This window comes from Carassius auratus, chromosome 41 (assembly GCF_003368295.1).
Source record: "Carassius auratus strain Wakin chromosome 41, ASM336829v1, whole genome shotgun sequence".
NCBI lineage: Eukaryota > Metazoa > Chordata > Actinopteri > Cypriniformes > Cyprinidae > Carassius > Carassius auratus.
The window spans coordinates 14,508,346-14,524,920 of NC_039283.1; the positions used below are offsets into that span (position 1 = coordinate 14,508,346).

Consider the following 16,575-nt stretch of genomic DNA (forward strand, 5'->3'; position numbering starts at 1 on the left):
ATTCGCTACATTAGACATTCACGCAATGCAGGCTAAATATTCACTTTAAAACAACACTTCAGTTTATGTTATGTTGAGGTTTAAATGACCAAAAATGCAAAGCAGCAATGATATTGGACGCAAGAAAAAGTAAGCTACAATGCGTCAATAGGTTGTGTTTCCGTTGTCTATTTATGCATGATGCGTGATCAGGCCTGCAACGTTTTAATTGTTGCTGAGGAGTAATAAAGTAACTAGCAGAGAAAAAACAGACAGTGGAGCTGAGTCCCGTTTTACGATGTTGTCTGGGGTAAAGCCTTTAAAGATGTGGTCTGCAGGAATTTTTCTAAATTTTGTGTGTTTACAAAATAATAATAATATAATAATACAAAGAAAACGAATTAAATATTTATCTAAATGTAGTTTTTTTATATATAATATATAATGTGTTACTGTAATTGTAATATAGGCGTTGGGCGTCCAAAAAGTCGTTCGAGTGCCGCCCTCAATCGCTTTGCACCCCATAAACAGTTAAGACTGTGATTGTGGTTTATTGCCACACGGCCGCTAATCTCGCTTGCAGGGGCAAGGCACAAATAGAATGTGCAGCCCTGTCTACGAGCATCAAACTAAGCGTTATTTATTCGGAAGACCGGCATCCGGGCCATTAACAGGACACTAAACAGTGGGACGCAAAATAACGGCGGAATGAGCGCGAGAACATGAGAAGTGTAAAACTGTTTGGAGGGCGGTTAAATATTTAATATATTATGTTGAGCCTTTCGTGATTCTGGAACTTTATGTGCTGTATAATAGCACAGAAATACAGGACTGCAACTTCGCAATTTCGCAGTTTTGCACTTCATTAGAGTGTAACCCATGATACCTTGGAAAAAAGTATTAATTTCGTATATCTTTGCCAAGCCTATTGGTATAGAGAGTCTTAACGAAATGTACTGTTTATCAGAAATTTATTTCTTGTACATAAGTGAAATTTAATTTGAAAACGACTCGCTAACATTTGAGGTATTGGCATATGCAATTTATGTGTTCACGTATAACATTACAAGCACGTAAATGTTACAAAATTCACTGAAATATTTCAATGACAAACAACACAGCATAAATTAATCTTAATACATAGGTAGTTCAAAATACATCTAGGTAGTCACATTAAACATTGATACATTACTCTAAAAGTCATTGATGAATTAAAAAAGAAAATCTGAAATTCATTCATATCATCAGCATTTCACATAGCAGAAAGCATTTCCCTGAAATCATGAACTGGTGCTTTAAAAACTTAAACAAAATGTTAACATTTAAAATGCACAGAAATCGAAATGCTAAACCAAATAAGAGAACTATCACCATACAAGCTGTATACACGGACACAATTATATATTCAAGCATACCCTTGTTTGTGCAATGTACATCTAACATTACAAAAATTATTCTATCAATATCAATCTACCTTGGTTGTGCAAGAAGAAAAAGGCTCATTCACAAACACTTTCGCACGAGCCAAATGACTTCATCCACTGCACAGTGCGTTTATCGTTTTCCACTTTTTAAATGTCTTTTGGACGATCTTTATTGCATTTCTTCATCTTCATCCTACGGTTTTGGAACCAAATTTTGACTTGTCTCTCGGTGAGATTTAGAAGTCTTGCCACTTCATATCTACGGTCGCGTGAGAGGTACATATTAAACAGAAATTCCTTCTCCAGCTCAAGAGTCTGATGCTTAGTGTATGGACAGCGCTTTTTCCTAGTGGACTTCGCATGCAGCCAGTTGGACACAGGGTTATCTGCAAGAAGGGTCGGAGAGAGAGAGCCAGTCATGTTGCCTCTTGTAAAATACTGCGGCCATTTTATGATCAGCGCGCGAGAAGAAAGAAGAGTCTAATATAGGCTATGAGACAATCTTGATATCCTGAAATTGGAAAGCATAATCACGGATTGCATGCATCTGGGCTGCGGGTAGATTTTATTTGATCGAAAATTTTATGGGCACGCTATAATTTTCATCCTATACTCTCAATTTTTGCATCCTTGAATGAGGGCTAAACAAGGGCTTTACTGACTATAAGGGAAAAAATGCTCAAAAATCCAGATTATATGTTTAATAGCAACAATTTATATTTTAATATCCGGTCTTTACCATAACTTTTAATCAAATTTAATGTGTAGTCTTCAGGCTTCAGAGAAGCCTTGTTATATTTTACATGACATGCAGTCTATAGCTAGTCTATAATAATTAATTATGCTGCAATGGGCTATGTGGCATTTTAAATTACTGGACACATTCCACTGAAACTTGCATGTATGCTGTCAAATGCAAATGCACTAGATTATTGCCACCCCCAGAACGAAAAAAGAAAGAAAGGCCTAGTTAGAAGACCTTTATAGCTTCCTTGTATCCTACTGAAAATACTGTACAATATAGGAATGTTTAATAAACATGCAGTGTTGACGTCTCTCACAAAAGATTATATTATATGTAGCTATATAAAGTTTGTATACGACGCCTATTGAATTCATCTGTTAAAGGTCAAATTAGCCTACCTGAAGCCTGTCCTACATATTCTCATACATTATGATAGAAAAATAGTTGCACTTACTTGGGTCTAGATCCGCCTTTCTTTCTGCTGGAGCTTTCTCATTCTGAGGTCCGTTAGAAAGCGCATCGTCCAGTAGCTTCCTCTCTGCTTGAGTCGTATTGTTGTCAGGCTCGGCCACAAGTAATGTATGCGTGGTGCACTCGCCACTCCCAAGCAGTGGTTCAAGTTTTATATCATGGTGTGTATCTGTGGATAATCCCGTGAAGGACAGGGCAGGCAGCGGTTCTAACGCCCAGGAGGAACGCACGGATGCTCCATCGGTTTCTCCTGTTGAGCAGGGGTGATGAATGTATGGGTGGTATGCGATGGATGTGCCTTGGGGCTGCATGGGCATGGGACTCCATGACGCACCAAAAATTGAGGATTTGGTTTGGAAAGTGTACTGCTCCTGTTCGCCATATTCAAGAAGCATCAGTTCCCGAGCCTGCTCCTGGACCACGGGGCCAGATGAGAACCTCGCCGCCAAATGATCGTCATTCTCGTGGGGAATGTGTGATTCAGCGTAGTAACTCAGTGTTCCCAATGTCGACATAACAAAAACTAGCAAAGAGAGCCCAGCTGAACGGATACACCCACAATGAAACTGACACAAAAGCAGAATCCGCTGAAATCAAGTAACTAACTACTTGACTCCGCTGTGAACTACAGACCTCTGATAAATTGAATCACTGCAGAGATCGGATTGGATGTGCGAGACACGTGACTGTGGGAGAGGACGCGGGAGATAAAGGGGGAAAGCCTAACCAGTGCACACGGTTAAATGGCCTCCATTTTACAAGTCATATTTTTAATGGTATAGCCATATGCTTTTATGAAGGTGGATTTAATTTTATTCATGTTGTCAAGCTGCAGCTTCTAATAACCAAGCGTAACAAAAATGGTTATTTGAGAAGCGTTATTGTAGAATTCCCATATCCAGTTTTTAATGTAATGGATCTATCGTTTACAATGAGAAAATAAAACCCCAAACGTGTAAATACGTTTTCGTGTCATTGTATAGGCCGCTAAATACCTGCAGTTAAATTCAACTGTCTATTTTTCACAAATTTTGCACATTTATGAAGAATAAACGTATTCCGCGCGGACTAGTTGAGCACAAGAGGACATAAAATAGTTAAAACATAAAAAGGATCTTTACGTGAGCCATATGTGTACTTTATATGGCAATAAGTGCCACTGGATGGTTGAGATATGACCTGCTAAGTGACCAGTCATTCAGTAACAACGCGCTCAAGTCTGCTTCTCGGCAAAGCAGACAAGTCCAAATAAATCTGAACGTGAACTAAACTGTGAACAAAACGAACTGAAAAAAAAAAATCCAAAATCTTACCTGGACTCTATCTGATACTTTCACAAAATAGACAGTTTATTTTGTGATTAAAATTAATCTACGCATCAAAACAAAATCTTAAAACAGTTCAAATTAAACCTTAAAATTCAAACACTGAAAAAGAATGAGTACAATTGTAAATGTTTTTCATTGAACACTACAAACAATATATATATATATTGGCCTAATATATATATATATATATATATATATATATATATATATATATATATATATATATATATATATATATATATATATATATATATATATATATATATATATATATATTAAAACATGATTTCTATCGGAATATGTCCCAATGTTATGATATTTTATTGTTCTAGTATTCTTGAATAAGCTAATACAAGACAAATCAAAAGGCTTGTTTTGGCAATATCCTATACACTTTCAATAAAATAGTGACTGCATGATTCATAATTAATAATATGTATTTGAAAATAATTTTGTATATTTGCAGTAGCTTATATATTAAGTATATGATATGCAGTATGTTATTCAGAATATCAATAGTATGTTATTTGGAAATCAGCATCCTATTTGTAACATTAAGTATAAGTATATGCAGTTCAATAGTAGATAAATTATAACTTTAAATCTGATATTATTTAGTCTTCGCCATGAAAACACAGCTTTCTCTCCCTCTGGTCAGTGAGCATTGCTCTGATCTTGTCCTCGGAAGAGGGGATCTCTGGGCTCTTCAACAGACTTTGTTTATAACAGGGGCTATTACTCTATTTTTCCTCGGGTTGTAACTTGGCTGTCTGGTCTGAATATGGCCAATAAAGCTTTTGTGTTTCTTCCTCCGGCCCAGCAGACGCATCCGGCAACGTGGGCGTGCTCTCAGTCTCAGTTGCGCGCGCGGCTTTGGCCAAAGTGCATTGATCGTAACCGAGGCCTTGCTATCTACACCTGCACTCCAACATTTACTTTATGTACAACTCTAAATAATTCACATCACTAGTGCAGTTCGTGCATTTAAAATTCTGTCGTTAAAATACCCTGTGCATGCTGCTGAGAATTGCAGGTCTTTTTTTTACCGAGATAAAATGTAGCTACTTTTGTAAACGCTTCTCAGAATTCGCTACAACATGTTTGTCTTGCTGTTGTGCTGATTTGTGCTGAATGCAATTAAGACAGTTTCGTGTTGTGGGGATGTAGAATAGAGCCCAACAACATGAAACTACCTAAATCACTTAGCAGTTGTCTCGGTTTCTTGCTTGTAGGTAGGCAACGTCGTATTTTTATGTTTTTTTTTTCCTCTGCAGAAGCAAACATGTAATTTAGAAAATTAGAAATAAATTAGAAACAGAACCCGAACGCTGTCAGGAATATAATTGTAATAGGAATGAGTGTATTAATAATTAATTAAATAATAGACAGTACTGGCTGTTTTGAGAATTATATAAATAATGTCATCAGCAAAGATAGCGTCATCGTTTCTCCAAAATGCCCGTTATAAAGAAGGCTCAGAAAAACAGGAGTGTTTTGTACTAATTGTAATTAAAAGTAATATAACTTTTACATACATGCCTTTATTTATTTTCTTCCATGTAATAATTATTTTACATCCGAGTCCATCTCTTTGGCATCTGTTTCCAAAAACATGGTACCTTTGATTGCTGTCAAAATAATACAGGAAGTCCCGTCATGTTTATAAGTTTCTGCATTTTAAGAACCGGACTTTTTCACTTATGCCTAGAACAGCAAATATCCTACATAACAAGGTCGTAGGAAGAAACTTATATAGTTCTTATTTAAAAACGGTTTCATAATAGTTATTATTACAACATGCAAATACCGCATTATATACAGTAAATGTACAATATAGGCTGAATGCTATGTACAATGAACATCTTAAGCAGTCTTATATTTTCCTCTCTTGCTTTTACAGTGCAGTATTCTTGACAGTTTATAAATAACCATGACATGTAATGACGACTTGGCTGTCAAATAAAATTATACATAAACAGATAAAAACGTCAACAGTATACGACACACAATAAGTTATCAATAGTATCTTGCACAAGTCATCTATGCAGTGCACAGACACACACCTACGGAGACGGGTTGTTGTAAGTGGGCTTCCACTGCAGCTGATGGAGGAGGGCGCCAGAGATCTATAAAGCGAGGAGGCTTCATGAAAAACTGAAGTTGGCCGACAACTCTCGGATTCGGTTTTCTCGACTCATCTTCTTCAGCTTCATCCGTCGGTTCTGGAACCAGATTTTGACCTGTCTGTCCGTGAGGTGAACGCTGCGGCTGATCTCGAGGCGACGCTCTCGTGTCAAGTACATGTTGAAGAGGAACTCTTTCTCCAGCTCTAGAGTCTGGTGTTTGGTGTAGGGACAACGCTTCTTACGGCCACTCTTCGCCGTCAGCCAGTTAGCTGTATTGTCACTTTTGGAATCTCCTGCTGGAAGTTTGAGACAATATTAGTCCAAAATATCCAACTGCAAGCCCCCGTCTCCCAACACTTTACAATAGGATGAAATGACCATATACGCCTACTGAATGTAATATCAACAACGTGTAATATCCATACAATAATCCCCCTTGCTGTTCAACATTAGTAATGCATTCTCACATAAGCATTTAATATAAAATATGACTCTTTTGATACTATATGTATATCTTATTAATAGTATGAATTGAGTTGCTAATAATTATTTCTTTTTTGTCTATCATCTGATTATTATTTCATTTTCGTTTGTTAAAACAGTAGCCTGAGACACCGACGATGCTTTATCTGTCGTTTCGAGTACAATAATATTTTTAGTTTATAGTAATTGCAACTAAACACACTCTCTGTCTACGCAAGACAATGATAATTTTATAAACAAAACCATGTGATTGCAAATCTCAAGGGGTCATAAACAGAATAATGAAAAATAGGCTCGTTCGGCGTAAATTAATGTTTTGCTATGTGAAGGTTTGCATAAAGATATTTGTTAAAATAACTTTGAAAAATCTGTTTTAAAAACGTGTTTCTGCTATTATTAAAATGTGAGTTTTAAAAACGAAAAAATGGCCAGTGCACATTGCATTTGGCACGAAGGAAGGCTGTGTTGTGTGTAAAGGATTGCAGAGACGACTACAGACATCGGGACGTGCTAGACCTCCTTTAACAAAACCAAAATATAAGATTATTGCACACAATTGTGCTGCCAAATCTATAAATCGAGCTATATCCGTATTATGTATTTATTAAATTAGTCCGAAATATTATATAAATGCCGCATGCAGTTAAATAAAAATCTGAAAAACAGTTCCATACATTTATCGCGCGCGCAAAGGCGTTAATGTTTTTTACGCACCTAAAAGGACATCCTGATCCTTTGGACTGGGCAACAACAATACTAACCTTTAGTAGCAGTGGCCGCCTTCTCCGGACTGTCCGGTGGTTCTGGGGATGAAGCGGTGCCAGTGGACCCCCTTAGCTCCTTGTTTCTTGCCGGGACACATGGTGCGCATGTGGGAGGCTCGCCGCTCTCTTCCCTGCTCGCTTCTGCTCCTGTGGCTGAAAGAGAGCTGTCAAATCGGGTAGAGCGCTGAGCAGCAGCGTGAGTCGATACAGACTGGTTTTCTGGAAAACCTTTGGATGTGGTGCATGTCTGAGATAGACGGAAGTAGCCAGGCACCGGAACACAGCCGTTATTGTTGCTAGATGGACATGAGTTTGGTGTCAGCCGGGAGTACGATATGTCCTCTGTAATGGTCTCTTTTGGACACTTCTCAGACTCGTATAAGCAGTAAGAGTTTTCCTCTTTTATGGTGGGCGAGAACGACCGTGGGGTGATTTGGTTGTTAGGCTGTTCGACGCGACAGGACCTCGACGTCTCCAGCCATGTTTCCATGCCTTGATATGGCCCACACGTAGGGGCTACATTTTGCGAATTGCTCTCGTTCCGTTTGAGTCCAGAGAAATAGCCACAGTTAGACAGTCCATAAGAATACTCGGAGCTCGGCTGCAAGTAGACTGCGCTGTTTTGGTAGTAGTGTCCACTTCCCTCGGCCCTTCCGTGGATCAGGGAGTCTACCAGAAACGAATTTCCAGATGGACTATCGGAGCATGACATCTTTGTGGTATAATTTGACGGTGGAAGAAGATTGCCCTTTCTGGATGACATTTCTTGTGCAAAACATGCTGAATATGATTACTGATAACTATACAACTCAATGTGAGCTAAGAGCCAATTAAATTGCAACGAGCACCGGTGACTCCTCCCCCTGTGTGCACGTAACCCTTGTGTCCCATATCTTTTTCAAGCTGCTACATTTTTTTTAAAAGTCAAATCTACATAAGTCCGACTAGTGATTTCTGAAAATATAAACGAATAAAAACAGAATTGAACGGGAACAGCATTATGTTAACGACCACTGACTTTGTTGATACTGACATAATACCGCGAGGCCTTGTGAGCCACGTAGCTTATAAAACCCAAAAGCAACAAGGTATCGAAAAGGAGATCAAGCGCTAAAATAGTAAACCTTTATGATACACTGTAATTGCCCCAACAGCCCTTTGAGCACATAAACAGTGAGTTACAGACTGATCTTCTGGTTTTCATGCACGCGGTGGATCTAAACAACTTATTTACTCAAGTTCAAAACGAGTGGCGGGTTTCAATCTGCTTTTCAGAAACACATTATGGAGTGGAAATGGATTTCCGTTTTGTAGAATAAATTTAAAGTTACATATAGCCAGGCCTATATAAGCTTTATAATTAGTGTTAAGTTACGGGTTAATAATAAAAAAGGAAAAAAGGAAAAAAAAACCTCTTATTTAAATATAGAGATAAATCCAACCACGATCCCATAACATTTAAATTATTCAACAATAGCAATTTAAACACAATTGTACTTTGTGATTAAATGTATGCCTACCTTTGGCCTTCAGGAGATATAATAGGCCTAGTTTATCTCAAAATCAGTGTGATGTCAAGACCGCCGTTGTTTATATTTGTCACTTGATTTGCATTAAATAACATGAAATATAATTCCAAATTTCTCTCTCAGTCTTGAGGTTTTTCAATTATATTTTTTTTTCGGTCTGTGTTGTGTGGTGTGGTAAATGGTTATTTTTTTGCTCTATCTCTGAACTTTCCTTCCAACAGTTTTTACGCTGTCAAAAATTCTTCACAGAATATATCTACAAATGTTTCTTTGTTCGTATAGGATTAATCGACCTATAGCTGGAAATACATTTTTTATGTTAAAAATAACAAATGCATATGTGCATTAGCATGCAAATTTAAATATCGACCAAATAGCACAGATGACTCGGGTCTAGAAAAAGAAAAGGTAGCCGTAACCTTATTTTCTTAATGTTTTGATTCACACTGTCCAGTGGAAGCTTTTACTAATGACAGTGTTAACTTATACGACGGGTAATCTAAAATGTATCTTGACAGATAAATTGTAATAATTGTAATACATTTATTTTGTACTTTCTGCATTAAGAAATCAAAAGGGCTTAAGACGGTCAGCTATTGTTTTAAAGTAAATGCATTTTAATTAGCCAATAAAGACCATTCATTTGATCATTTTTTATTTAACACATCACAACAATTTGCAGAAGACTTTTAAATGTTTAGATGGCGTAGAAAACATTTTAGAATAATACAAAAATGTATAAAATGGCTAAGCCATAAGGAATCAAACACCTTGTCTCCCATTTTCCTACAATTTAGCTATATATATGGTCAATTTGTTAGGAACAAACTAATGCTCTGAGACTGTTACAAATGGTACTACTTTTTTTTTAAATAAAGAGGTTTTTATCAAACAAACGTTTTGAGCATTAATGTGTAGCTATCATGTAAAAATACAATAAATAAATGCAACGCTGACTAAAATTTCTGAATGGCAACTTGGCTATTTACCTGGAACAGTGCCTTGTGTAGTTCACGAAGACGTTGTCTTTTGCTCGTACACAAAGTAAACATGTTGCTGCATGGATTTTAGATAGCCTATCCGGCAATGACATTGATCTAAAGTGCGTCACCCAGTGGACAAGACATGTATCGTCGAAAGAGCGAAGTAGTGAGCAATCCAGTCGTGGTGCCATGATGGGACGCTGAGACAAATGATGGCGGAAAGGTCCGTGAACACAAGCTTTCAATGGTTCCAGCAGTTGTTTTCTAGCTCTTAGTCACAGTTAATAACCTTGGTTCTCAGACGGTTTATGGCACCTCACTCCAATTCTACAAATGCTCCAGACTAAGACGGGTTTTATGACCAAGTTGCTGCAGCAACGGGGGGAAGTGCAGTAATTAGGGCGAAATTCCATCGAGCCTCAAAGGATGCGCAAACCGTCAGAGTCATCATGTAAAACAGCCGTCATTATCTTACGGTCGAGCTTTTTAGAAGACTTCTGAGTGGCATAAGCCATATCAATTTCTGATGCTCATGGATCATCGATATATTGATACAGGGAAAGTGTAAAATTATATGAAGTAACAAGAGACATTTCATTGTCTTTTTTTTTTTTTTTACATGTTCATGAAAAAAAGAGATTATTTCTTAAGTTATTTTGTATAGATGTTACATGCCATTTCAAAATTGCAATTTAATATAAAGACTTATTTTAAGGGTCGACATTAAAACCATTTGTTGAAAGGCCGGTTGATTCATGGAGACACACACAGCCATGTTTTGGGCAGTTCCGTAACGGATACTAGGCATTAATAACAGCAAACACTTGATCCTCGAATCAAAGAAAAGCGTGGAGGCAATATAACGCAAGATCCATCAAACATTTGATCCTGCTCCAGGAAAAGGAGAGAAAACACACGATATTTCAAGAGACTGATTTATATAACACCGAGGAGATGTTGTAAACAATGAGAGATTATCATGAACATGAATGAGCTCCTGCAACAGTTTCACGCGTTTTAGAGAAACGGTGGAGAAAGACAGAAATCTGAAAGAAAATACAATCCAGGTTCGAGGTTTCAGATGACTCAAGAGGTGTCGATGCTGTTATTGCTTTTGCCTTAATGATAAATGCTCCGTTAAAAATAAATAAGAATTTCTCTCTTTTTTTTCTTCTTCATTTGTGAAGTGACCCGATTTTCCTGTATGGCGAATGCGCAGTAAAGACACTTAATATCAAATATACTACAATTTAAGTCCACACAATTCAAGTACAAGAGAATATAGCGCGCAAGATGCATTTAGTTCTCAATAAGGCTATATTCAAGACATGTGCGTTATTGAATGAAACAGAGTCTAATAACATAAACCACAATTAAGGAACGGTATTTAACAGATTAATAACCATCTTTTTTTCCCCCTAGTATTTATATCTCGCCCTCCCCAACATTTTTCTTCCATCAAAATAGATTTCAAGAACAGCCTACTTACTGCTATATGACATATGAGAAAAGTACAGATCTTGGCCAGAAAATAGTAATAACAAAAATAAAATCCCTGTAAACTGAATAGTCACTTAACTGAGTAGAATGAAAAATAATAATAACAAATGGCAATACAAGTAATAATAATAATAATAATAAAAAACAATAGTTTTAATTTCAAACGGTAGAGATTACTGAGAATATAAAGGTATGTTTACACGATGAAGAAGTCTCTGAGAGGGATGAAGGTCATCCGACTTGAAATGAACCATCTCGCCTAAATGATTTCTCAGCAATAGTCGGTCTAAAGCAAAGGGTTCGTGGTGTAATACTGCAAACGGTCCCTGTTGATTTTCTTTTCTTTCATTCTTCTGTTTTGAAACCATATTTTGACCTGACGGTCGGTGAGGTTGAGCATTCTGGAGAGCTGTAGCCTTTTTTCCTTGTTGATGTAAACACTGAAGAAAAATTCTCTCTCCAGCTCTCTGATCTGATATTTGGTGTAAGGACACCTCTTTTTCCGTGTCTTCTGTCCATCTGAAATTCAAAGAAGAAAGACTTGAAATATTTTTGACCTTTAACTGTATATAATTGCATAGAAATAATATACAATCTCATTAAATTAATACAGCAGAGACAACTTAATACACCCGCTTACCGGTTTCCAAAAATTATGCATAAACTGTTTCTGTTATCTAAATGTAGTTCATTAATTAAACGATAAATCAGTAATAACACATTATACAGTTAGCCATTAAATTAATAAAATATCAAGTTCTGCAGCATCACAATCGTCCAGAGTCGTTTGATAATGAATAACTTATAATGAATGGATCGTGCATAACTTTTCATTCACCACAAAAGAAAAAAAAGTAGCCTCATAAGAAAAACTGAAAAGATGTATGAGTTGATATTTATCACTGCTCTTTAAATTCCCTGTTGTAGGCTAGAGGTGATAAATAAGCTAAGGATCTCAAATAACTGCATTCACAGAAAAGCCCAAACTGTAATAGATGCATTCTTTTGGAGACTCAAAGGGAAATGGCCTATCATTCACGGCCAATTTCAATTTCGAGCACGTGATCTTGCGTTTATAACAAAGTTTTGTTAGGGTAAATATACAGGGCCCTCTATAAACCTTATATGCTTATAAAACAGCTTATAAAACCTTTAACAACAGCACGTTACATCAGAAACGTTTTCACACAACCGCTTTAATACGTACTACTGCTGCCGCTGAATTTCTCTTCGTTGTTACCGGAAGATGGCTCCGGGCTGCTCGTCTCTTCACAGCGCTCCGTCTCATCTGCTCCCCGACAGCTGTCGCTTCCTCTTCCCGCGGGCGGAGGCGCTTTGCTGGACGCTCGGTCCATCGGGGGCTCGCTCGGCTGGTTTTCCACGTTCCCGTAGGCGGTCTCGAAAAACTGATCAAAAGCTTGGGGAAGCACTCCGTTCCTGCCATACATATTGGACGTGTGGCTCGTGTTGGAGTGGTAGAGAACCGAGTTGTTTTTCGACAGCATGTCCCCCAGAGTTCCGGGATTGGACAGGCAGTCCCTGTGCACCATGTCCTCGGTCGCGTAGCAGTGTGGCAGATTGCCCCTGGAGTGCCACTTGCTGGACGCGTCAATGGCATAGTCCCTGAAAGATACCTCTCGAACGCCCTGAACTTGTGGCAAACTGGACGTGGAGTATGAGTATGTCATGGGGCACGAAGACGGGGTCTGGGGCAGAAAAGGAGGAAGGCTGGAAAATTCCGTTCCAGACACGTAATAAGTACAGCCGGGCAAATACATGTTAGACCCAACGGGTACCCGCTCATCAAAATCCATCATGACACTCGGTCGGGCACGCCACAACCATAGTACTGCCTCGCATCGTAGTACAGAAGTGCTTCAGCTTCAGTGGCTTTGAAGCACTGAGCAGAGCAGAAATTTTGAGACGTGAGCTGACGTGGAGATCCATCTCCATCCATTCCAGAGCGCGCCAGTCATGTGACCGAGGGCTGAAATTGACATGTACCTCTTTAGAATATTGTATGCCAACATGTGCAAATGTTCAAGTCGAGGAGTGAGCGATGCTTTTCATTGATGAACATGTGCTTGCAGTGGACCACAGTTGGTTATGATAACTATTTGGATTGCTGGAGAACCCCATCCGCGTGCCTAACAGCCAGCGCGCCTTTTAGTAACATTACCAGGGCTTCTGATGTTTATGGATTTGTTCTATTAAACCTCAGACATCTCATGTCGCTCTAACTTTCTATCCTTTTTCTCGCGTTTGTCTACAGTCTTAAAAAATTAAGCTGCCAGGAAGAAACATGAGAGGTCTTTCGCAGTGATGTATAGGCTACTTACAATTTGAATTCGTAAGTGATGCTCTTTGTTAATTGATATTTGCATGTAGGCCAATAAACTCTCGAAGGTAGTAATGATATTGAATTAGAATTCATTTTTGGCTTCATATATATCTGTTAAACGTGGGATACCCTTCGACAGGTTGGCATCGGAATATAGTTCAGTTTTACTCAGTTTTGTTTCAAAACCGTGTTTGCCTGTCTGTTCAAATAAAACAGAAATCTACAGTTTGAAGTGTAGTCAAAGAAATGTTAAAGCGCAAAATTATGAATTTTACAAAGGGCGCTTAGAAATTAGCTATATTATAACTGCGTAAATATAGGGTAGTTTTAGTATTGTTCTTAATGTTAATATGACTACAAACTAATGTAATTAAATACGAATGTAAATATAGTAACACTTTTTTCATTACTTTCAACAAGGCTCTCTTGTTTTGCGGCACCATTTGCGTCAAACATGGTTGTTTTTTCTTCTTCTCACATACAGTGTTCATAAAAAAATATAGTTCCCATTAGGTTAAATTTACATTCTCGTGTGCGAAATTGCTGAAACTTTTTTTTTTTCGCTTGCCAACAATCTTTTAATGTATGTAGTTAGGCAAGACAAAGGCACTAGAGTGTGTTGAAAACAGTTGAGGCCCATAAAGTTTTAACTTGGACTGTGCCCCCCGCAGAATTCCTTTGGATTAAACCATGAACAATGGCCGAACAGTCCCAAATGCTAACATTTATGAAGAAAAAAGAAGATCGCACAAAAGGGAATATTCAGTAAAATCGTCCCAATTGACGTCTGCATGCGTGTTCAACAACGAAAACGTGTTTGGGAGATTGGTTTACATTTCTTTTATCAATATTGTCAATATTGGGCCTTTTAATGCGCTGGGAGGCAATGAAAACTAAAACCAGTCTAGGTCAGACGTGGTTTTATGGTGTTCTTGGTATCTTCCTCTAGCCATTGTCAGCTCAGACAAGCCATGGCCGTCGGAGAGTGATCATGAGACGCCACCTACTTGGAATTCGTGAACTTCAATGAGACCTGAAGTCACGGGTAACAGTATATTAAAGAGAGACAACGGCCCCATGCGTTGTATCGGGTGAGAGCGATGCTTTTAGCACATCTTCCAGGCTTAAAACCAAAAGATCGAATGCACGTGAAGATTGAAGTTTACCATGCATGTTTCGGTCATTAACTACAGTAGGCCTATTAGTTATATTATTACAGTGGAATAATAGAAGATGTCGCTCATTGTATCGACACTGACACGGCTGGCTAACTTACTTTGCAAAAAAGAAACAGATTAAACTTTAAATTTAGTTTTTGGAATGTTTAAGAGTTTGAGAACAAGATCTCAAGTTCGGGGAAGGGTAAAGGTCACCACTTTGTAAGTTTAGCCCAGAGTGCGTGCGGGATGAGATTTAAGAATTTCCACGAGTCCCTGAAATATTGCACGAAATTTTGGCCTTGTCTTTAGCGTTGTTGTCGACTCATTGGGGAATCAATTGGGCAAATGACGGATCACTTTTCGCACTGGATAAAGTTAGCAGTTCATTCTTGAGAACCAGTAATTGGTACGGTCCAAGCCAATTTGTCATCACTTCATACAGATTACTAAGAACAAATTAAATTTGTTCTGTGTTAGAGGCTTTTTTCAATCCACTTTGAAAAAGCTCTGTGTTTTGATTTTTTTTCCTCCCCAAAACTGAACCCAAATAGGCTGTCATATAAAACTGAAAAGCTTTCAGTTGTAGTAAAAGAGGTAATGCTCACGTATAATTATATTTGGCTTACAATTGTCCACAATAATTTCAATTCCATTCTTTAATTCATTTAATTTAGACTTATTTAAATAGCAAAGATATTTCATTTGGGGAAAAAACTGCATTATATATATATAATCAAGATTTAAAATTATTTTCCATTTACAATAATAATACTTTTATAGACGTCATTGAACGTGTAAAAGAATATATATATGTATATATATATATATATATATATATATATATATATATATATATATATATATATATATATATATATATATATATTCTTTTACACGTTCAATGTAAAAGATTATTATTGTAAATGGAAAATAATTTTAAATCTTGATCATAGAGTATATATATATATTTTTTAAATGCATCCATCGAATATAGTCCGCTTTTAATTTGCTTTTATAAAAGTAATGTGTAATGTTTGTGATTAAGAAAAGAAACGCTAATTTGATTTTGTTGTGAAAATGTGACATTATACTGTCGAGTGGCCTTATACGCTTTGGTGCATTTAATAGCCCTATAGATTGTCTTTTTGCTGCATTTTGACGCAGTGCATTTGAGCGCTGACTTTTAGTTCTGACACGATGCTGATAATAAAGGCTCTTTAAAAAAGGTAGATTTTGAGATGGCATGTGTCTTTGTGCGTTTTGACTCTTAGTAGGCGAGTTTGTATGTAATATAGATGAAAAAATATCTAAAAATATATTCCCCAAATAACTGTATATTGGTTTTCTGATCTCCGACACATTGATGGGAGTGACGAGCGAGTCTAAACCCAACCTTTGCCTTGCACTTGCTCGATACAGTTTGGTGAGTAGCTATTGACATTGATGCCACGCTGAACTGTATTATTTTTTACATGAGACTACATTTATTAGAAATGTGGATCTGCATTGAAAACAAGTAAAATAAAACCTTTGATACGAACGGTGTTGTAAGTCCTTCACTTGGTAATAAACGCGATAAAATAGACAGTAACAAAAGTAACTACTACTGTTTAAACACTTTCCTAGCACGCCTTCGTCTGATTCCGTTCATCTTTTGACTTGAAATTATAATATAAATAGGCCAATTAATAAGGCTAAAGGCGGGTTTAATAAATTAATTTTGTATCAATAGTAGCCTAAGT

General features: G+C 37.3%; 3 protein-coding genes across 4 annotated transcripts; all 3 read right to left on the reverse strand.

The window, feature by feature from the left end:
• Positions 1-933: 933 nt before the first annotated feature.
• On the reverse strand, positions 934-3,504 carry LOC113060170 (homeobox protein Hox-A9b). Its single transcript, XM_026229052.1, has 2 exons — positions 2,603-3,504; positions 934-1,789 (listed from the first exon to the last, which is right to left on the reverse strand). The coding sequence occupies exons 1-2, from the start codon at positions 3,132-3,134 to the stop codon at positions 1,551-1,553; spliced, it is 771 nt and encodes a 256-aa protein (XP_026084837.1). The 5' UTR covers positions 3,135-3,504; the 3' UTR covers positions 934-1,550.
• A 1,933-nt stretch (positions 3,505-5,437) lies between these two features.
• LOC113060171 (homeobox protein Hox-A10b) lies at positions 5,438-9,340 on the reverse strand. Of its 2 annotated transcripts, none has more exons than XM_026229054.1 (2): positions 7,318-9,340; positions 5,438-6,366 (listed from the first exon to the last, which is right to left on the reverse strand). In XM_026229054.1, exons 1-2 carry the CDS (start codon positions 8,081-8,083, stop codon positions 6,092-6,094), a joined length of 1,041 nt encoding a protein of 346 aa, XP_026084839.1. In that variant the 5' UTR covers positions 8,084-9,340; the 3' UTR covers positions 5,438-6,091. The 2 variants fall into 2 exon arrangements, with proteins under 2 accessions (XP_026084839.1, XP_026084838.1); XM_026229053.1 differs by having other exon boundaries at positions 5,438-6,369.
• Positions 9,341-9,487: 147 nt separating this feature from the next.
• Positions 9,488-15,518, reverse strand: LOC113060172 (homeobox protein Hox-A11b). Its single transcript, XM_026229055.1, has 2 exons — positions 12,540-15,518; positions 9,488-11,851 (listed from the first exon to the last, which is right to left on the reverse strand). Exons 1-2 carry the CDS (start codon positions 13,147-13,149, stop codon positions 11,619-11,621), a joined length of 843 nt encoding a protein of 280 aa, XP_026084840.1. The 5' UTR covers positions 13,150-15,518; the 3' UTR covers positions 9,488-11,618.
• Positions 15,519-16,575: the final 1,057 nt, after the last annotated feature.